Here is a 23,448-nt window from a genome sequence, read left to right as displayed (position 1 = left end):
GATTGAAATGGAAAAGACTTTAACTAATTTTATTGAAGATAATGTCCAATGCAGAATTCAGTTAAGTTAAATATTATTAAAAAAAAAAAAAAAAAAGAGAGAGAGAGAGAGAGAGAGATTAGATTAGCCAATATGACGATCTGAAAAAAACTCATCTAAAAAAAAAAAAAAAAAAAAATGTGAAACCATTTAAAACTGGTAATGGCTGGTTGAATAGATTTAAAATCTAGGGAAAAGCCACAAGTGCAGATCAAGGAGCCGAAACTTTAAAAAAAGAACTTGTTAAAATTATTGAATAGGGGTATTGTGTGTTATACTTCTCAACAAGTTTATAACATAGATGAAGCAGGACTTTTTTGGAAACGAATGCCTAAAAGAACTTTCATATTGAAAGAAGCAAAAAACATGCCAGGTTTCAAAGCGGCGAAGGATCGGGTGACTTTACTGTTGGGTAGTAACGCTGCAGGGGATTTAAAATTAATACCCCTTTTAGTCTCTTGATTTTTAAGGAGTTCTTATGTGCTGTAATGTAATAACTAGATCATATATATAGCTTAGCTTAACTTTCAGCACTCACCTCATAGTAATGAGGTGAGTGCTAAACCAGCTAAGCGGATTACTATGAGGTGAGTGCTGAAAGTTAAGCTAAGCTATATATACGATCTACCCCTTTTAGTTTATATAGAAGAGGGTCAAACTTTTTATTTAGAAGAGGGCCAACCCAAAATCGACATATTTTTCATGATTAAATTCATCAATCAATTAAAATCAATTTAGATCAATTAAATTCATGATTTTAATTAGCATTTTAAGTTTAATTTTGATACATGAATAGTTACTACATTTATACGTATGTAATGTAGAATATTTTATATGTACAAATATTTAGCATTAGCATTAGTAGAGGCATATGATGCAAGAAAGCAAGCTTATTCAGCATCAGCCAAAAAAAAAAAAAAAAAAACCCTCTCCCATTTCACCCCTCCGTTCGTTCGAAATACCTGTCCAGTTGAGCTTTAAATTTGTTTAGGCTATCAACTTCAACAACAAGTGATGGAAGTCGGTTCCACCAACCAACCAACCACCCGCTGGCCAAAGGCAAATTTCCGCACATCTATCCGACATCCGTCCTTCCTCAATTTGAATTTATGCCCTCTCAGGTGATTATTCTGAGAAAGATGAAGAATCCCATTGGCATTGAGCATGCTCAAACCATTCAAAGCCTTATACACCTCTATCAGATCACCTCGCCGGTGCCTAGTCTCCAGACTCTGTAATTTGCAAAACTTAAGCCTTTCTTCGTAAGAGCAACCCTTTGTTCCATTTACTAATCTTGTTGCCCTTCTCTGTACCCGTTCCAGCAGCTCTACATCCTTCTTGAAATGAGGCCTCCAGACCTGTATACAGTACTCAAGATGTGGCCTAACCATTGCCTTATACAAGGGAATAATCACCTCCTTATCCCTGCTAGAAAAATTCCTGTATATCATTGACAAGACACCATGAGCTACTCTTGCAGCTCGTCTGCACTGCTCAGAGAACTTCATATCTGCCTGCACAATTACCCCCAGGTCCTTTTCATTCTCCACCACTGTCAGTGTAGTACCGCAGAGTTGATACATTGCTCTGGGGTTACTGTTACCCATATGTAGTACTTTACATTTGTCAATGTTAAACTTCATTTGCCACCTCTCAGCCCATCTGTTCAACCTTTCCAGATCCTGTTGCAGCAGCATAGCGTCAGTAGTGTCCTTAACGACCCTGCCAACCTTTGTATCATCTGCAAACTTAGACATTAAACTTGATATCCCATCATCAATATCATTCATAAACACCGAAAACAACAATGGACCCAACACTGAACCTTGAAGAACTCCACTAATAACATTAGTCCACGTTGAGCAGTGTCCATTGATTACCACTCTCTGTCTTCTGCCACTCAACCATCCCCTTATCCATAGCAGCAATTTGCCTCCAATGCCACACTGCTCCAATTTGTGCAGCAGTCTTCCATGTGCAACAGTATCAAAAGCCTTTCTAAGATCCAAATATATAATATCAAAGTTATTCCCTGCATCCAGTTCTTTTGTGACTACATCATAGTATCCAATCAAATTGGTCAGGCAAGACCTGCCCTTAACAAAACCATGCTGCGTCTGAGCTATAACTGAATTCTTGTCTAGATGATCCTGCAGTGCTTCTTTAACCAGTGCCTCCATTAATTTACCTGGAACAGAAGTTAAACTAACAGATCTATAATTACTTGTGTCAGCCTTTGATCCTCCTTTGTGAATTGGGGTTACATTTGCACATCTCCAGTCTATGGGTACCTCCCCTGAGTCCAAAGAAGCTCTCATAATTATGGCTAGGGGTTTGCATACTTCCTTTGCTGCCTCCTTTAATATAACTGGATAGATCCCATCCACCCCAGGTGCCTTTTTTATGTTTATCCTCAACAATCTCTCCTCCACTTTCCTCTCAGTTATTACAAAATCATCCAGCTCACTGCCAATGTTTACTTTACCTACATCATTCTCCTTCCTGAATAACTCCTCATGCGTGAATGTAGATGCAAAATACTCGTTTAGATTGTTGAGGATCCTGCTCAGCCACCTGAGCAGGATCCTCAACTGTTGAACCATCAATATCCAGTGGACCAATCTGATTCATCCCTTTCCTTCTCGAGTTCAAGTATGTAAAGAACTCCTTTCTGTTTTTCTTTGCATCCTTTGCCAAGGATTTTTCATAGTCTGCCTTTGCCTGCCTAATCTCCTTTGTGACTTGGTTACAGACCAACTTATATCTATCATAGGCTTCCATGTCACCCATTAATTTGTATGTATCCCATGCATTTTTCTTCTCTGCCACATGTCTCACTAGTCCATCTGACAACCATTTAGGCCTAAACCTTGAACAATATTTCTTAGTTGGTATGTAAAGCCTGGTAGCCACCAAGATTAGTTCCTTGAATGCTTCCCATTTTGAGTTTGCTGTTGGTAACATCATCAGTTGGTCCCACTGTATAGAATTTAAATACACTCTCAGACCATCATAGTCGCCTTTACGAAAACAAAAACCCTTCCCTTTACCTCTGATGGTAGTTACCTCCTTGAGTAAATCCCACTTCAACACACTGTGATCACTGCCACCTAGTGGTTCATTTATCTGCAGGTTCTTAATGCATGAAGAATCACTACTGATAATCAGATCAAAAGTATTGCTCCGTCTTGTTGCCTCACGAACATGCTGATGTAGAAAACAATCATCCAATAAATCCACAAAAGCCTTGCTAGTGTGCGAGTGACCAACCCACAAATTTCAGTCAATATCTGGGAAATTAAAATCCCCCATTATAAGACTCTCTGATTTACTGGCCCATTCTATTTCCCTGTACAATATATTATTATACTCATCAGAGTCATTAGGCGTATAGCACACTCCTACTCTCAATTTTGATTTCCCTATGCTTATGTCACACCAAACTGACTCAACACTGCCCTGTCCATCGATGTCAACTGGCTTCACTTCGTTTGACTTTGTGTTTCTTAATTAATAGCGTAGCCCCTCCTCCCCTCCTGTCCTGTCTATCCTTTCTATATACATTGTATTCCCCAAATTCCAGTTCCGCATTACTTATATCTGTGTGACACCACGTCTCTGATATCCCAACAATATCTGCCTTTGATGTTTTGAGCAATACCTCAAATTCATCAAATTTATTTACCAAACTCCTAGTATTGGTGTACACGCAGGTATACATGCACCTGTTTCTATTCTTAGCTACCCTAACACAACCCATGTGTTTACTTGTAACTTGTTTTACTTGTTTAATATTTAATATTTGAATATTAAATTTTTTTGACTGACATTTGTGCATATTTTCACTATCGTTTATTATTGATTAGGAAATATCCTATGGCACTGACCGCAACTTACAAATACAAATACAAATTTGTACATATGTTACCTTATGGGAATGCAGAGCTTGCTTAGTGCGGATTCACTTAGTGCTCTGTTTTTCCGAAACAAATTATCAGCATTAAGCAGGGGTCACCTGTACCTCAAATTCATCAAATTTATTTACCAAACTCCTAGCATTGGTGTACATGCAAGTATACATGGACCTGTTCCTCTTCGTAGCTACCCTAACACAACCCACGTGTTTACTTGTACCGCAGTGACTCCCAGCAGTCTCTGAAATATCCTGCATCTTGTTTTCCAGGCTTCTGCTCATTCCAATAGAAGCAGTGCAAGAATCACTTTCACCTCTGCCAGTGGCTACTGTTAATCTATTAGTCCTTGTATCCCCCCCCCCAAGCTAGCAGTTTTCCGACCCACCTAACACTGCCTCGATAGCATCAGCAAATATTCTTGCACTCTTTCTATTTAAGTGTATCCCATTCCTGTAGAAGCAGTCTCTCCTGTTAACAAGTACAGACCAGGCTGAAAAAAATTCTACCCCTTGAGCCTTGCACAATCTTTCCAGGGCCAAATTGATCGACAAGGCTCTCATCATATACTCCCTCCTATCGTATCTGGGCAGAATTGCATACACTTTCAAATTCAACCCTAATTCACGGCTTTTTTTCAACAGTGACCTGTACTTGTTAAGTAATTCTGCCGGTTTCCTACTCTTAATATCATTAGTGACAACGTGTACAACTATATCACCTTTTGTGCCCTTAAAAGATGATATCTGCTCTACAACGTCATCAACCTTTGCCCCTGTCAGACATATCCTGGTCCCATTCCACCTATCCTTTTTACAAAGAATGTTCCCTGTTTCCCTGACAATAGAGTCAACAACAACTACTAGTTCCTGTGGGACCAGCTCATTCTGCCTTGGAGGTTGCTGCTGTGTTGGGTGATGACCAAGTGCAAGCACTGGCGTTGATGTGGGCAGCTGAGAGCTTGATGGGCCCCTCAATTTAGATCCTTCGAGGGCATCCACCCTGTTGTTCAAGCTCTCATATAGGCCCATAACAACGCTGAGTTGTCGCCTTATTTTGTTACACTCCTTGCATCGTGCACACACAAAGACATCCCCCTGGCAATATCATGTTCCGTACCCAATTGCTCCACAACATCATGCAATTAGTGCATTTTAAAAGGCTGTGATTCAGAGGGCAACTGCCCCCCCCCCCCTTCAGTTCTCCCGCCAGCCACAGCACTCCCATTAGCTTGAGCCTTTTGCTTTACTTCTCTGCCTATACTAAGTACTATAGGTTTTGATACCTTTCATGTTTGGGATTTTTCATTAAGAGAGAGAGAGAGAGAGAGAGAGAGACCTTTTCTTGGATATAAAGTTCAGCTTTTCCTATTGTTATTTTTGTATGATATTAATGTGTATTAGCATAAGTATTAGCATTAGCAGCGGCATATGATGCAAGGTGCCTCTGTAGCTATGTGGGAAGGAGCAGCAGTGCATAGCACACGCTTCTTGATTAGACCGGGGTTCAAGCCCGTCACCACCAAATACGGAGGATGCGGAAAGGTTAGGGAATGACCACCGCATAACCAGGAGCAATATGGCCTTAGTTGCTGATGCTCCTAAAAATCAAATACACCCGGAAGAAAGGCACCCGGGGTGGATGGGATCTGTCCAGTTATATTAAAGGAGGCAGCAAAGGAAGTAAGCAAACCCTTAGCCATAATTATGAGAGCTTCCTTGGACTCAGGGGAGGTACCCATAGACTGGAAATGTGCAAATGTGATCCCAATTCACAAAGGAGGATCAAAGGCTGACACAAGTAATTATAGACCTGTGAGCTTAACTTCTGTTCCAGGAAAATTAATGGAGGCACTGGTTAAAGAAGCACTGCAGGATCATTTAGACAAGACTTCAGTTATAGCTCAGACATAGCATGGTTTTGTTAAGGGGAAGTCTTGCCTGACCAACTTGATTGGCTACTATGATGCAGTCACAAAAGAACTGGATGCAGGGAATAACTTTGATATTATATACTTGGATCTTAGAAGGGCTTTTGATACTGTTGCAGATGGAAGACTGCTACACAAATTGGAGCAGTGTGACATTGGAGGAAATTGCTGCTATGGATAAAGGGGTGGTTGAGGGGGAGAAGACAGAGAGTGGTAATCAATGGACACTGCTCATCGTGGACTAATGTTATTAGTGGAGTCCCTCAGGGCTCAGTGTTGGGTCCATTATTGTTTTCTGTATTTATAAATGTTATTGATGATGGTATATCAAGCTTAATGTCCAAGTTTGCAGACGATACAAAGGTTGGCAGGGTTGTCAAGGACACTACTGACACTATGCTGCTGCAACAGGATCTGGAAAGGTTGAGCAGATGGGCTGAGAGGTGGCAAATGAAGTTTAACATTGACAAATGTAAAGTACTACACATGGGAAACAGCAACCCCAGAGCAACGTATCAACTCTGTGGTACTACACTGACAGTGGTAGAGAATGAAAGGGACTTGGGGGTGGTTGTGCAGGCAGATATGAAATTCTCTGAGCAGTGCAGATGGGCTGCAAGAGTAGCTCATGGAATATTGTCAATGATATACAGGAATTTTTCCAGCAGGGATAAGGAGGTGATTATTCCATTGTATAAGGCAATGGTCAGGCCACACCTAGAGTACTGTATACAGGTCTGGAGGCCTCATTTCAAGAAGGATGTAGAGCTGCTGGAACGAGTACAGAGAAGGGCAACAAGATTAGTGAATGGAACAAAGGGGTGCTCTTACGAAGAAAGGCTTAAGTTTTGCAAATTACAGTGTCTGGAGACTAGGCACCAGCGAGGTGATCTGATAGAGGTGTATAAAGCCTTGAGTGGTTTAAGCATGCTCAATGCTGATGGGATTCTTCCTCTAGCTCAGAAAAATCACCTGAGAGGGCATAAATTCAAATTGAGGAAAGACAGATGTAGGATAGACGTGCGGAAAGTTGCCTTTAGCCAGCGGGTGGTTGGTTGGTGGAACAGACTTCCATCCCTTGTGGTGGAGGTTCATAGCCTAAATAAGTTTAAGGCTCAGCTGGACAGGTATTTTGAACGAACAGAGGGGTGAAGTGGAAGTTGGTTTTTTTTTTGGCTGATGCTGCATAAGCTTGCTTTCTTGCATCAAATGCCTCTACTAATGCTAATGCTAAATGTTAATGCTAAATAACAAAGCATACGATGCAAGAAGGAAGCTTATGCAACATCAGCCAAAAAAAGTTCCCATTTCACCCCTCCATTGGTTCCAAATGCCTGTTACACCAATCAGCCACCTGCCGGGTAAAGGCAAATTTCCACACATCTATTCTACAACTATCTTTCCTCAGTTTGAAACTGTGCCCCCTCAGGTTCTTAGTCTGAGCAAGATGAAGAATCCCATCAGCATTCAGCTTGCTCAACCCATTCAAGGTCTTATATACCTTAATCAGATAACCTCGCAGATGCCTACTTTCCAGGTGCTGCGATTTGCAGAGCTTAAGCATTTCTTGGTAAGAGCACCACTTTGTTCCCCTCACCAGGTTTGTTGCCCTTTGTACTTGTTCTAACAACTCTACATCCTTCTTAAAATGAGGCCTCAAGACCTGTACACAGTACTCTAGGTGTGGCCTGACCATTTCCTTGTATAACGGGATAATCATCTCCCTGTCCCTGCTAGAAAAATTCCTATATATCATTGACAAGACTCCATGACCTGGCCATCTGCACTGCTCAGCGAACTTCATATCTGACTACGCAATTACCTCCAGGTCTTTTTCACTTTCCACTTCCCTGAGTGTAGTACCACAGAGTTGGTCCGTTTCTCTTTGGTTATCACTACCCATATGCAGTTTTATTATTATTATTATTAGCCATATGGTACAAGGAAGCCTGAGGCTTATGCTGCACCAGCCAAAAAAAAAAAAAAATTCCCCGAGTTACCCTGAGAGAGAGAGAGAGAGAGAGAGAGAGAGAGAGAGAGAGAGAGAGGAATCACCAAGAAAGAGAAGAATGACTTTGCATTTATCAATGTTAAACTTCAGTTGCCACTTCTCAGCCCATTTTCCCAACTTATCTAGGTCCAGTTGGAGTAGCGTACTCTCTTTACTGTCGTTAACAACACTGCCAACGTTTGTTTCATCTGCAAACTTGGACATTAAACTTGATATATCTTCATCAATACCATTGATAAATATACAAAACAACAATGGGCCCAACACTGAACCCTGGGGAACTCCACTAACAACATTTGTCCACAAAGAGCAGTGTCCACTGATACCACTCTCTGTCGTCTCTCACTCAACCATCCCTTTATCCATTGTAGTAACTTACCCTTAATGCCATACATCTCCAATTTGTGCAGCAGTCTTCCATGTGCAACAGTATCAAAAGCTTTCCTGAAATCCAAGTATATGATATCAAAATTATTTTTGGCATTCAGTTCCTTTGTGACCACATCATAGTATAAAATCAAATTGGATAGACAAGACCTCCCTTTAACAAACCCATGCTGTGTCTTAACTATTACTGCAGCCTTGTCTAGATGATCCTGCAATGCTTCTTTCACCAGTGCCTCCATTAATTTCTTGGGAACACAAGTTAAACTAAGAGATCTGTAGTTATTTGTGTCACCTTTTGAACCCCCTTTGTGAATTTGTGATACATTTGCACACCTCCAGTCCATGTGAACCTTTCCCGAGTCCAAGGAAGCTCTCATAATTATGGCTAAGGGTTTGCTTACTTCCTTTGCTCCCTCCTTTAATACAACTGGATAGATCCAGTCCACCCCAGGTGCCTTCCTTATGTTTAACTGCAACAATTTTCCTTCCGCTTTGCTCTCAGTTATTACAAAATCACTTAGCTCTCTGTTAGTGTTTGATAAGCTTCTGGCACTCCCCTCATTGAATGACTCCTCATGTGTAAATTTAGATGCAAAATACTCCTTCAATTTTTCAGCTACCTGAGCATGATCATCAATAGTCAATCCATCTATGTTAAGTGGTGTAATCTGATTAATCCCTTCCCTTCTATAGTTTACATAAAGAACATAAAGTAAGTAAAGAACTCTTTGCTGTTTTTCTTTGCATCCTTTGCCAAAGATTTCTCATAATCTGCATTCGCCTGACTAACCTGCTTTGTGACAGTACGCTGCTGCAACACGATCTAGAAAAGTTGAGCAGGTGGGCCAAGAGGTGGCAACTGCAGTTTAACATTGACAAATGTAAAGTACTGCATATGGGAAGCAGTAACCTCAGAGTAACATATCAACTGTGTGGTACTATACCGACAGTAGTAGTAGAGAATGAAAAGGACCAGGGGATAGTTGTTCAGTTAGGTATGAAGTTTTCTGAGCAGTGCAGATGGTTTGTAAGTGTAGCTCATGGTGTCTTGTGAATGATATACAGGAATTTTTCTAGCAGGGATAAGGAGGTGATTATCCTCTTGTATAAAGCAATGATCACGCCACACCTTGAGTATTGTAGACAGAGCTGGAATCCTCATTTTAGGAAGGATGTAGAGCTGCTGGAATGAGTACAGAGAAGGGCAACAAGATTAGTGAATGGAACAAAGGGTTTCTCTTATTAAGAAAGGGTGAAGTTTTGCAAATTACAGTGTCTGGAGACTAGGCACCTGTGAAGTGATCTGATTGAGGTGTACAAAGCCTTGAATGGTTTAAGCATGCTCAATGCTGATGGGATTCTTCGTCTTGCTCAGAATAATCGCCTGAGAGGGCACAAATTCAAATTGAGGAAAGACAGTTTTAGAATAGTTGTGTGAAGTTTGCCTTTAGCCAGCGGGTGGTTGATTTCTGGAACAAACATCTATCTGTTGTAGAAGTTGACAGCTTAAATAAATTGATGTCAGAACAAGACAAACATTTGGAGCAAGTGGATGGGTGAAATGAGAAGGGTTTTTTTTTTTTTGGCTGATGCTACATAAGTTTGGTTTCTTGCATCAAGTGCCTTTACTAATGCTAGTGCCAGTAATGCTAATTCAGATGACATTACAAAACTATGCCCACTTGTGATTGTTAAGTTTTCCATGCCGTGATGTTTTAAAGAAGTTAACTTACTTTCCTATGATTATGTGGCCAATAGAAGTGCTTGGCATATGGTCAGAATATTTTAGTCTTGGTTATCAAAAGTGGACACAAGAATGGTTCAGAAAAAGGAAACATTTTGATGATTCTAGATTGTTCTACAGCACATTCTGCAGAGACTCTTAAGGTGACAAATATACGGCTGTTGTTTTTAACCTCCCAATACCACCAGTTTTATGCAGCCTCTGGATCAAGGCATTATTTATAACCACATTAGTGCATCACTTGTGAATTTTGCAAACAATGTGTTTTTCACTGCATTATGGGTTGCAGAAATGTTTGAAATGCATTTGTCAAATGTGATATATATCTCTGTGAATGAAATCCGATAAAAAAGACTCCACCCGATATACCTAATTCCATAAATATCTTTCCAAAGGGTAAAATGCGTAATTAATGGAAAATGAGAAATCATGCAAATTGCATGATTTCTCAAACACATTTTATTACATTTATGTGTAAAAACTGAAATGACAAGTTAACATAATAGTATTATGTAATGTAAATCAGCAAATTAAGTCCTCAATATTTTCTTGTTCCTCCTTGAGCTGCAATTACAAATTACAGCCTTGCAACGATCTGGCATAGAGTTAATCAAGTTCTGGATATACGGTTGCCCAATTTCATGGTACCACACCCTTACAGTGCTCTCCTGTAGCTGAATCTTACTTGTTGGCTTCTTCTGAGCAATTTTAGACAACATTATGTACCAGCAATTTTCAATAGGGTTAAAATCTGAACTGTTGCCCGGCCAGTCCAACAGTATTTCTGAGGTATGATTGCACCTTAAGGGAGAAAAATGCGGGTAAACATTGGTGTAAGTATGTTTTAAGCCTTGAGAGACAACAAGACAAACTCATCATTAAATCTAAATAGCATAAAACTTACGAATTTTGCTGTGTTGCGAGGTGCTGAGGACTGTTAAAAAATGCAGTTTTGGACATCTGTGTGGTGATCCCTAATAATAGGTTTCAGACACTTCTCCAAGATAGCAGTGTAGGTTTCTGCATTCACCAATTCCGTTAATGAACTTAATTTGCCCAACACCATTGCTTGTTGGTCCTTGAGGTTGTCACAGACATTCTCTCAGATAGTCCAGACAAGCTGTACTTGCTACCTGGAAGGCTAAAACGCTGATGGAACTAACACTTGGGTGACATTCAAGTCAAGTGGACCCAATTTTGGCAAAGCCCGGACAGTCTGTGACAGCTAAATCCTCTGCTTGCACCTTCACACGATGGTGGGACTGTTAGTAATCCTGGGTATAACCTCCATGCACAAGCACACTGTGGGTGACCACCTAGATGTGAACCAACATAAGTAGTGGTCGAGGTTGTAGATGACTCTCATCAATCAGTTCAATACCACCACTTTGCTTATTGGAGGCTTGAACTGGTGGAATCCATGTTTAGTCTCCAGAGCTAAGTTCTGGTCAACCCTCCCCCATCTCTTCCATCATGCAGTATGACTCATGACTTTTTAGATTATGATAAACATCGTGGCAAGTCCAATCTTCCTTACATTTCGAGGGTAGAGCTCTAACATGGAGTTTGCAGGCCGGCCAGTAAGTACACCGGACCGAACCTATTGTTAACTCTTTAGGAGGCTTCCCGATCAGCTAGTATATAATCTTGCTTCCTCTACTTTGCCAGACAGTGACTGGAGGGAGTCCAAGTAGTATGTATGCAGGGAGCATTGTCAAGGCCACGTTATGTCAAGGATCTGGGTATATTCTTACCATGTGTATGCCATATCCAAAAATTTCATTACTTCATACAGTAGCCCCCCCCCCCCACTTTTTCTTACTATTGAATACACCATGAATTGTTAAACTAATACAGTAAGCTTATCTGAGAAAAGATCTAAACCTCCCAAACGCTTCCTAGTTCATTTCACAAATATACATGGCCGCAATTCTAATCTCAACGACGTCCATTTCCACTTTCAGTCTGCCAAATCCATGTACTTTTTCTGACAGAATCTCAGTTATCGGTTGATTCAACTACTGCTGTTCTCAGTTGTCCAAATTATTCGCTGTATGATTCCTTTCACCTCATAGGTGGTACTTGTGCATATGTCTGTTCCGATATTCCCTGTCAGAGACTTGGTGATTTGGAATCGCCTCTTTTCAATCTTCTCTGGCTTAAAATCTCTTTACCTCATTGTGTCAATTCATCTTTTGTCTCTACCGTTCTCCCAACTCCACTAATCACTTGGAGCTCTTTGACTTCCTCTCTTTGCAACTTGACTTTCTCCAGTCCAACTTTCCTAACAGTGAGGTAATTTTCCTTGGTGATTTTAATGTTCAACTCCAGCTGGCTTCCGTTTTCTAGTCACACCGACCCAGCTGGTGGAGATGCTGAGGCTTTTGCAATTACTAATGCCCTTTCACAGATTGTTCATTAACCTACAAAAATATCGGGCAATCCTAACCATACAGCAAACCTGCTTGATCTTTTTCTCACAAACATAACCTCCTTGTCAATGATATACAGGAATTTTTCTAGCAGGGATAAGGAGGTGATTATCCTCTTGTATAATTCGCCAAACATAACAACATTCCTAGCACACGGTCGAAGTGAGTGGGTCTTTTGGCACCTCAGATCACAACTTGGCGATTGTCTCTTCTCCAATGGAGCCTTTATCTCATGGCTGTTTGCAACCTCGTTTTGGCATTACAAGAATGCAAAACGGGATGACCTGCGAGATTTCTTTTCTTCTTTTCCATGGCGGGATTACTATTTCAAAATTTCTGATCTTAATGTTTGTTCAGATTGTGTCAGTGAAATTATTCTTGTAGGAATGGAAACCTTTATTCCACACTCCACTTTAAAATCTCATCCTCTATCTAAACCTTGGTTTTCTAATAAATATGCTAAGGCTGTTCAAGAGAAGAATGTTGCATATCTTAATTGGTTTATTTCCAATTCTTCAGTTTCATTTTCTGTCTACACCAAAGCTTGCAACAATTGTAAAACAGTTATTAATCAGTCCAAACTAGATTTTGAACAGGCTAAGAGCAGAAAACCTGCTTCTTGCCCTAATGGTAGCCTAGCATTCTTGTCTCTTGCCAAAGCTATTGACCACAACTTTTGCCCCTCTCTGCTCTCACCTCTGTCAAAACCAGATGGTTCTGTTGTCACTTTGGCCAAGGATAAAGCTGACCTGCTAGCATCCCATTTTTCTTCCAACTCACATATTAATGATCTTGGTAAAACACCTTCCACCATTACTAGCACACTCCATTCAATGCCTCCTGTGGTTTTCCGTCAAAACGATGTCAGAAGGATTTCGACGAATCTTGATGCTAAGAAAGCTCCAGGTACTGATGTTATTTCTCCACTTGTTCTCAAAACCTGTGCTCCTGAACTTGCTCCTGTTTTTTTCCACCTTTTTTACTTTCTTATTCCAAAGGTGGTTTTCCTTCTGCTTGGAAATTTGCTCATATCCAGCCAATTCCTAAAAGGGTGACAAATTTCTCCCATCCATCCAGTTATCGTCCCATTGCAATTACGACTACTCTTTCTAAAGTAATGGAGAAATCAATTAACCGCCAACTCTTAAACTACCTAGAAACTTTCCATCTGATCAATGATCGCCAGTATGCATTCCATCAGTGTCGATCCACTGGTGTTATTCTGGCTTATGTTACTCATTTATTAGTAAAATAATAAGAGGAGTTTACCTCAATATAGTAAGTAGAACACTTCCGTATGATACCCTCCAGAAATTAAAACGGAAAAAACCGAAAACATCGACAACTTAGTGGTACATTAGATAAAATATAAATAATTAAATAATCAATTGAACACAATTCAAATCAATTTAAAACAATTAAAAATCAAATTAACGCAATTAAAAGAATCTAATGAAAATATTCAAAACGATTTTCCTTACTGAAGCTGACAACTCTTTTCGACCGTATGTTGTGATCACAGGAATTAAAATTACTAAATCGGGTTAAACCTGAAACTTAAATAGTGATTATTTGTCTTCGCGCATGCGCGAAAAGGTCCACGCATCGGAGATTAAATATGGCCGCCAAACATTAACAGTATTCTCGTGTAATTTAATTTCAACGGTTTCTGCAATTAATAGTCGCGTATAATTACGTTGAACGTTAGGTATTTTGGCCCCGTTAAATAATAAAGTATGTTTATCGTTAATGGCATGAAAGGCTAATTGTGACGCTGCTGAACGAGAAGCATGAACTGAGGCTTCATGTTGATTTACACGAATATTAAGAGAAAATTGTGTCGGACCTTGGTAAGACGAGTCGCAATCACTGCAAGAAATGTTGTATACCAGATCATTAATTTGTGTTGTGAACGCAGAAAGAACCAAGCGATTGTTCAGTATAGTGTGTAACTTCCGTATTGGCCTAGCTACAATTTTAAATTCGGTATCTTTAAAGAATCTTTTAAGCTGTTTGTGCCACTGTTCAACATATGGGACAGAAATAAAGTATTTTTTGATATTACTATTGTTGATTGGTGTAGTATTTTGTATCCTAATTCGGTTTATTGTGGTAATGGAATAACCCCTGTTTAAGAATCTGCTAGTTAATATTTGTATTTCTGAGTCCTAAGCAGATTCAATCGTTGAATATTTATAGGCATTTAGAAATTGATTAAAGATAATCGATCTTTTGTAGGTGAACGGGTAATAGCTATTATAATGTAGAAGCATACCGGTGTTTGTAGGTTTTCGATAGATGCTAAATTGTATTTTATTCGAGTCCCGGGTAAGCTTGAAATTTAGAAAGTTTAATGACTTTGTATCCGTATCCTCCCTTTCCAATGTAAATTTGAGTCTAGAATGAATATTATTAAACGAATGTAAAATGTCTTGGATAGTACTACTATCGGTAATAATTAGAACATCGTTTAAATACCTCCCATAGTATGTGATACGGGTCAAAAAGGTGTCAGATGTATATGCTCAATCGTTGAGAGATAGATCTCTGACATTAAGCCACTCAGGCTCAAACCCATTGATAATCCAAAAATGCGTGGACCTTTTCGCGCATGCCCGAAGACAAATAATCCTATTTAAGTTTCAGGTTTAACCTGATTCGGTAATTTTTATTCCTGTGATCACAACATACGGTCGAAAAGCATTGTCAGTTTCAGGAAGGAAAATAGTTTTGAATATTTTCGTTAGATTCTTTTAATTGCGTTAATTTGATTTTTAATTGTTTTAAATTGATTTGAATTGTGTTAAATTGATTATTTAATTATTTATATTTTACTCTAATGTACCGGTAAGTTGTCGGTTGTTTTGGTTTTTCCCGTTTTAATTTCTTGAGGGTATCATACGGAAGTGTTCTACATACTATATTGAGGTAAATTCCTCTTATTATTTTACTAATATTATTATCAACGTAGAACATTGAGTATTACAGCTCTGATTCATACTACCTAGTTACTCATTTATGGATAAATTCAATGGAAAAGTTTGGTGAAACACAAGCAGTTGCTCTTGACATATCAAAGGCTTTCGATCGTGTTTGGCATTAAGGTCTTCTAAACAAGCTTTCATCTTATGGTTTTCCAACTGTTTTTTGTAATTGGTTATCCAGTTTTCTCTCTGACCCCTCATTGAGGATGATGGTAGATGGCTCTCTCTCTCTTCTAACTTTTCCACTAATGCTGGTGTTCCCCCCCCCAAGGTTCAGTTGTTTCCCTCCACTCTTTTATTTCATTGTATATTAATGGCCTTCTTTCATTGACCAGAAATTCTATCCATAGTTTTGCTGATGATAGCACATTGCATTCCACTTTCCAATTTGAGAAACTTGCCCTGCTCAATCAGCTTCAACTTCTCAAAGATCCATGACCAATTCCTTAAATGCTAATCTCCATGTAATTCTCCAGTGGGGCAAAGACAACTTAGTTGATTTGAATCCTTCTAAAACTCAGTCCTGTCTTATATCTTGCAAAAAGGATTCTTCTGTTCCTGTGCTTATCTTTGGTGACACTCCGATTTCTAGGCAAAATGATATTTCTCTTCTGGGATTACCCTGACTTCTAATCTCTCTTCGGACAAGCACATTATAAATATTGCTTCCTCTGCATCTAAAAAACTTGGTTTTCCCTTTCGCTCTCGGTGTTACATTTGTTCCAAACAGCTGTTCACTCTGTGCAAATCGCAAATCTGCCCTACCATGGAATATTGTTCGCACATGTGGAGCGGTGCAATCAAAACCTCTCTCAGCCTTCTAGATTCCATTCAGAAGAGGGAGGGGCGCCTCTGTAGCCAGGTGGGAAGGAGCAGCAGTGCGTAGCACACGCTTCTTGATTAGACCGGGGTTCAAGCCCGTCACCACCAAATACGGAGGATGTGGAAAGGTCAGGGAATGACCACCGCATATCCCGGAGCAATATGGCCTTAGTTGCTAATGCTCCTAAAAACCAAAAAATAACATCAGAAGAGGCCAGTTAGGTTAATTTATGACTCCTCTCTAGCAGAGTCTCTCTACTCACTGTCCCATAGATGTACTGTTTCTGCTGCATGCCTTTTCTACAGATACTTCCATGGGCACTGTTCTTTTGAATTGGCTACTATAATTCCCACTCTCTCTTTCAAAACAATGCAAACACATGCTGCCACCAGCCAACATCCATTTACTGGCCAACTTCAAACTCACAGAACCAACTTTTCATCTTCCTTGTTTATTCATTCCACTGCCGTTTTCTGGGACTACCTTTCTTCATATGTATTTCCTGAAAATTACAGTCTACAGAAGTTCAAGTCCAATGTCAACAATATCTTCTTTCGTCTTCTCAACCTCTAACCCAAGCATGGTATGAAGTACTATAGGTTCTAATACCTCTCATGTTTGGGGTTTTCACAAAAAAAAAAAAAAAAAAAATCCTCAGACCATCTGACCAGCGGGGAACTTTACAGTTGGCGTTATGCAGTCAGGATGATATGCCTCCAATTTTTGTCTTGTGACCTATCACTTCCCATCCGTGCCATGCAGGTTGAATTTCAATTCATCAGTAAAAGATGACGGTGTCCCATTGCTCTTTTGTCCATGAAACATGCATTTTAGCCCAAGCAAGTCACTTCTTCCTCATTTGTTGGGTCAACAAAGGCTTCTTCTTGGGCCGATAGGCATGCAGACCACATTCCGAAAGCCGTCTTTGGATAGTTCATGCACTTGTTTCAACACCAGAGGCCATCTCGAAGTCTAGTTTTAGATAAGGATCATTATCATGGCGATTATGAAGGCACAGCCATTTCAAATATCAATCTTGGGAAGGTGTAAACACTCTCTTATGGTTTGATCTAGGTGTTCTCTTCACATCACTGGTTTCACGCTTTAATTTCAGCACCTGGGGTACTGTTGATTGGTGGCAGCCTATTTTATCAGTAATATCATGCATAGAAAGCTCTTCCTGGGACAGAGCAACAGCTACACTTTTTTTTTCTTGGTGTCCACTGAACATATGGAGCCATGCTTACACCTCCACAAAACAGGATACTAATGAGCGTATGTACCCTTCCATCAATAGGAGCATTATCTGACACAATATCTTTGCTTTGCAGCAAACAAAATGACTGTAATCAAGCAATATCTTATACGTTTCACTATAAAATGTTACTTTTTTAAGGTGATGCAGTTTTTTTGTCTGCCACTGTAGATCCTACTTGATAAGGTACTTGATCCTCCACATAGGAAGGGGGGAAGAAGCAATTTGCAGCTGAACTGGAATGTCTTGGATGCTATCTGTAATCTTGTTATTGCTTGGGATAGTATTGCATCAAGTATAATAATCAACTTCTTCAGAAAAAGTGGCTTTGGAGAAATTATCACAGATAAACATGGTCTAGCAGACGAATGTGATTGCAACATTGAGGAATGGAGGAATTTGAAGAAGCATATTGATTTTGTTGGCAAATTTGAAGAGTTTGTGAAGACAGATGATGAAGTTGCTATCACAGCAATGCCAACACCAGAAAAGCTGCTGAGCACCAAGCAAAACGATGATGTCTTTGTTACCAGCGACAGCAAAAGTAAAGAAGTGCACGTGCGCGTGCACAAATACATAGGGATGTATTTCGAACCAAATATACTTCCATTTGGAAACAACTTTGGAGGGACCAACCGTGCAATAAACTTCGCAGAATAAAAAAAGAGCTACGTTCTTGGTGTTCTAGCTCACGTACAAATAGACAGGAGGAAGTTATATTAACAAGACTGTGCATTGGGCATACCTTCCTCACTCACAAACATTTACTTCTAAGAGAAGATCCCCTGCTCTGCTGTCTGTCAGATACAACTTACAGTAAGGCACATCCTGATTGATTGTCCATCCTATTCAGCCGTTCGAACCACATCCTTCCAATCATTAGCAAACTTGCAAGCTCCTCTAACTCTCTCATATACTTGGTGACAAAGCAAACCTAAGTGAACTCTTTATATATATATTAAACATCTAGGAATAATAAATACACTCTGATATATCCATCCATAAATCATTAAAATTAATAAAATGACACTGACAGACACATATTGGCCACAATTAGCCTTGTGTCGTGAAACTTTCATAACACACACACACACACACACACACACACACACACACACACACACACACACACACAGCCATCTAAAAAAAGATGCCCAAAATGCATTGAGCATAATGGAGAATATGTTGGCCTGCAGTAATGTTGATAAATAAACAACTATTGCATTTGATAATGTGTGCTGTAGTTAAAAATGCATAGAGGACAAAAACCATGCAAAGAACATTGGATTCTTTCCTTAAATTAGATTAATTTATCAAAAAGTTAATGGATTGTTTGTCTCATTTTATATTTAAGATTAATTATTTTTACTGTGATATTAAAATATTGTATATATCAAAGTATATACTGTACAATATTTTCATTTCTGTTAATTGCTTTTTTCTTAGTTTAGCTTAAAAATAAAAATAAATCAAATCTTTAGAAACTATATATTATTCCTGTTACTGTATTGTTAGACAAGGCTTTTGTTTTATTATTTTATTTTATCAATTTATTTTTGATATTATTATTATTATTTATTATTATTCTTAGACATACAGTAGGCCGACTGGGCTAGCCGGTGGGTAAAGTGCCTGCTTGGCAACCCAAAGGTCTCGGGTTCAAATCCTGCCTCGGGCTTGGATATCATGATGGTGCCGCACTATCCGTTGGATCTCACAGACACGATACATGAAGGAAGTAGGAAAACGATGGTTCCTTCATGTATTGCTTACATCATATAATAAAAAAAAAAAAAGAAAAGAAAAGACACAGTATGTGCAAAAAAAAAAAACCAAAAAAAAAACCGTAAAATTTTGACACTTTTGGGGGACCTCTTTATTACAAAATGTGAAAATTTAGGGCAACAATGGGTTCACATAAAGTTTGCCAAACCTCTGTTGAAGCATTGAGATTGTGGAAAAATGGTAAAAAGAAGGCTATGCCATTTGCAATTCCTACGATTTGGCATGAGCCTACAAATCACTCTGATGATTTTTACTTTTGTTTATTTAATGTAGAGGATATAATGAAAAATTGTGTATCCTAATAGTCCATCTCTCATTAGACCAGTCCCACGTGGAGATAACCTGTGATTTCATGCATTCCACTTATATTGGAGAATGTAGCATAGCAGAGAGTGCTGAAAATGAAGCTTCTGAAGTCTACACATCTGGAGACATTGAGTCCAGTGCTCAACTGTTTTCACAGCATGAACTCAATGATCTAGTAAGAGATTTAAATTTACCAAAGGAATCTTCAGAACTCCTTGGTTCTAGGTTCCAGACTGAGTTAAAAAAAATTTCTAGCTCATGGGACATTTTTCTCATTGTACAGAGAACGAAAACTAGTCCTCTACTTTTATGAGGAAGGTTCTGTGGTTTTTTTCAGTAATATTATTATTATTATTATTATTAGCCATATGGTGCAAGGAAGCCTGAGGCTTATGCTGCACCAGCCAAAAAAAAAAAAAAAAAAAAAAATTGATTTACCCTAGGACCCAGAGAGAGAGAGAGAAGTAGAAGGAAATCACCAAGAAAGAGAAGAATGATAATATCCAGCTCAGGACCCTGGGTGTGCCAAGCCCATACTCACCAGATTTGAGCCCCTGTGGTAATATAAATGACTTAATGAACTATTTAGGAATTAGTTACAATCCTACACAATGGAGACTTTTTATTGACTCATCAAAGAGGAGTCATAAAGGTGTGTTACCCCACAATGGAAATAGATATTGGTCAATTCCAGTAGCTCACTCTGTGCATTTGAAAAAAACATATGAGAACTTGGAGAAGTTGACAAATTAAGTATGAAGAACATGGTTGGTTAGTCTGTGCTGACTTTAAAGTGATAGGCTTACTTGGATAACAATCTGGCTACACAAAACTGCCTTGCTTTTTGTGTGAGTGGGACAGTTGGGCATGGAGTAAGCACTGGGATGTCAAGGTCTGGCCAGAGAGGGGTAGTTTATTGCCTGAATCAAAGAACATAGTTTATAAACTACTGGTAGACCCCAAAACTCTCCTCCTTGCACATCAAACTGGTGAAACAGTTGGTGAAAGCTTTACCTTGGGAAGGTCCCTGCTTCAACTACCTTTGTGCTAAATTCCCATCCATCACTCAAGAGAAGCTAAAACAAGGTATTTTTGTTGGACTTCAAACTTGTGAACTGACGAGGGACCAAGATTTTGAGGGAACTATGAAACTATAACAGAGAAAACAGGCATGGATTAGCCTTCATGCCTGTTATTGAGAACTTCTTAGGGAACAATAAGGATCCACACTACAAGAATATAGTTGAAAATATGTTAGCAAACTTCAAGAGACTGGGTTGCAACATGAGTGTCAAAGTAAATTTTTTACACTCCCACATGAACCACTTCCCAGAAAATCTAAGAAGTGTTAGGGAAGAACAGGGAGAGAGGTTCCACAGAACATTAAAGATATAGAGATCAGATACCAGGGGAGGTGGAATGTCAACGTGATGGCTGACTATTGCTGGATGCGGAAGAGGGACTGTAAATTAGAAGGATTTGCAAGAAAATCAAAAACGAAAATTTGACCCATCGTAGATCAGTTTTTAAAATGAGAGGTGAGTGTTTAGTGGACTTTTTACCACACTGCCCTTTTTAATAGTGTTTCCAACATGTATTTAAATATAAACATCTGGTAAAAGTAGAATTTTGTTACAATTTCAGATAATTTCAGTGCACAAACTCTGCCAAAATGAAAAATTTGTGAAAAGTCAAATATCCCTTGTGTTTTTTTTAATTGGCTGGTATTATTATCATAGTAGATGGACGTTAAAAGTGAGTCTATAGCAGTCCCCCCCAAAGCAGTTATTTACTTATTCTTTTTTTGTTATCTGCAATTTGCTTATATTGAGAATTAAAAGATAAAATCTGTGCTGCTATATATTGAGTATTTTTTCTCTTGTCTCATTATAGTGGACTTTAACTGTAATGAGATCTGAGACCTTATGTAGAGTATATGTGTATCTTACATTTGTATCTTATTTTCAGGTGGACAACATGACAGACTTCATGTGCAGATATATTGAAAGAGACACTATTGGAATCCTTGCTAATGCACATTTAGCTTTGGCTGATCAAGAACCAGAAGGCATCTTTTCAAAGAAATGCATGTCAATTGCCAATAAATTCCCTTTTAGCTTAGACTTTGCAAAAACAGGTCAGACTGCTTATTTAGAGAAAAATGAAAAACCAGATAAGTATCCAGATTTCATGGAAAAACGAGGAACCAATAATACATATCTTTCTCATAGGATACTAGGAATCTTATATCGCCATAGCAGAAATCTAGAGGCAGCTGTCAATCAGATTTATTTGTCTTCAGTTGAAAAAGATGTGAAATATGATATGTATTTAGACTATCCAGGATGGCAGTTATATGAAGATGTAGCAAGAACAACAAGAGATTATTATAATGAGCAGCTCAGGATTATTCTTTCAGAGTATAACGTAGCACATGAAGCTGAGGCCTTATCTGGTTATATAAAAAGTGCTAATAAGTATCACCAAAATAAAAATGACAGAGCCAATATTGAAGCTCTTGTTCAAAATAGCATGAAATCCTTGTACAGAAGAATGGAACTGAAATTCTTACAGCAGGTTGAAGCAGAATGTCTACAAAAGCAGTTTTCAGAAAAAGAAAAGATCACTGCAAAATATCAAAGGGCTTCAGCATGGTATATGACTACTTACAATGAAACACATGTACAGTTTTTCAGTTTTCCTTGGTGTATAGCACAAGTTTTGTGTGAAGTCCGAAAAGCATGCCTGGAAATGACAGTGAAAATTTTACCTGTACACAGTATTTTGGTGGAGAAAATTGACACATTTATCACAAGAGATCTTTTAGATTCATTTCAGGGAAATTTCAGTAACCTGCCATTTAAAGAACTTTGTTTAGGTCAGACTATTGTTCAGAAGTTAATAATCAAGTGGGCAGAAAAAGCTGAGTTCTTTTCCCATCATACTGGTAAAAATACAGCATGCATGGATTGTATTCAAGATGTTTACTGCATGTTTTTAATTCCAAACAAGTGTACATTTGGCTTTACAAAGAAGGAAAACCGAAGAGAAATGTGTTGTTCACCTACTAATCTATTTCTTTGTTTTTTAAAGTCATGTGTTATTTCTCGTGCTTTTACTATGAGGAAATGTAAGGACAGATTGTGTTCTGGACTGAATGTAGAAAATCTTCAAGTGATTGCTTTGAGGACATACACCAGCCTTGCTGTTACACGAGAATTAAATTATTTTGAGATTCAGTATCCTTCTCAAATGACTGAAAATTATGAGGAGGAAGGAGATCCATTACGAATACTTGTGGAAAACAAAGAGCTACAAGAGCTACTTACATTGCACCTTCCCGCAGCAGAAGAGGCATTGCAGAAATTATCTGGAGTAGATAGTATTTATATTCGAGGAGCCAAAGACCCTGATGGACGATGGTATATGCTTGTAAATTCAACAGGTAAAGATTGGCAACGATACAAATTAGAGGAGCTGCTGCTACAACCATCATTACCTCAGATTTTGAAAGAAACTATGACACAAAATACTAAATAAACAATAATAATTAATATAGTGACAAAATTTAAAAAAGCAATTCCAAATATAACTTTTTAAAAAGTAGTTTGAATTATACATTATATAGACATGAAAATTAACACTAATGCTGCATCCAATAAAATGTCCCCCCCTTCCTTCTCTCTCTCTCTCTCTCTCTCTATGGATAGAGTCACACAGCTCACACTCTGAGAATTGATTTAGAGGGTGTGGTCTGATTGAGTAAACCATGTTTTTGAAGTTTTGTTTGCAAAGTATGTTGCGTCATTGGAGGCACTAGAACTGCTTAAATAATAAATGC

The 23,448-nt window shown here is 38.8% G+C and overlaps 1 protein-coding gene across 1 annotated transcript in view; it reads left to right on the top strand.

Moving 5' to 3' along the window:
• The window catches only part of LOC150076380 (uncharacterized), a 178,577-nt gene extending 155,430 nt beyond the window's left edge, over positions 1–23,147 (top strand). Inside the window, exon 8 of the mRNA XM_090387342.1 lies at positions 21,576–23,147. Within this exon, the coding sequence (XP_090243468.1) occupies positions 21,576–23,147 (1,572 nt within the window). The remainder of the gene's footprint in view (positions 1–21,575) is intronic.
• The last annotated feature ends 301 nt before the right edge of the window (positions 23,148–23,448 follow it).

This window comes from Mastigoproctus giganteus, chromosome 13 (assembly GCF_048544385.1).
Source record: "Mastigoproctus giganteus isolate SK-2022 chromosome 13, ASM4854438v1, whole genome shotgun sequence".
NCBI classification, from domain to species: Eukaryota; Metazoa; Arthropoda; class Arachnida; order Uropygi; family Thelyphonidae; genus Mastigoproctus; species Mastigoproctus giganteus.
Note: the sequence above shows the minus strand (reverse complement) of the source record. Positions and strands in the feature narration are given on the sequence as shown.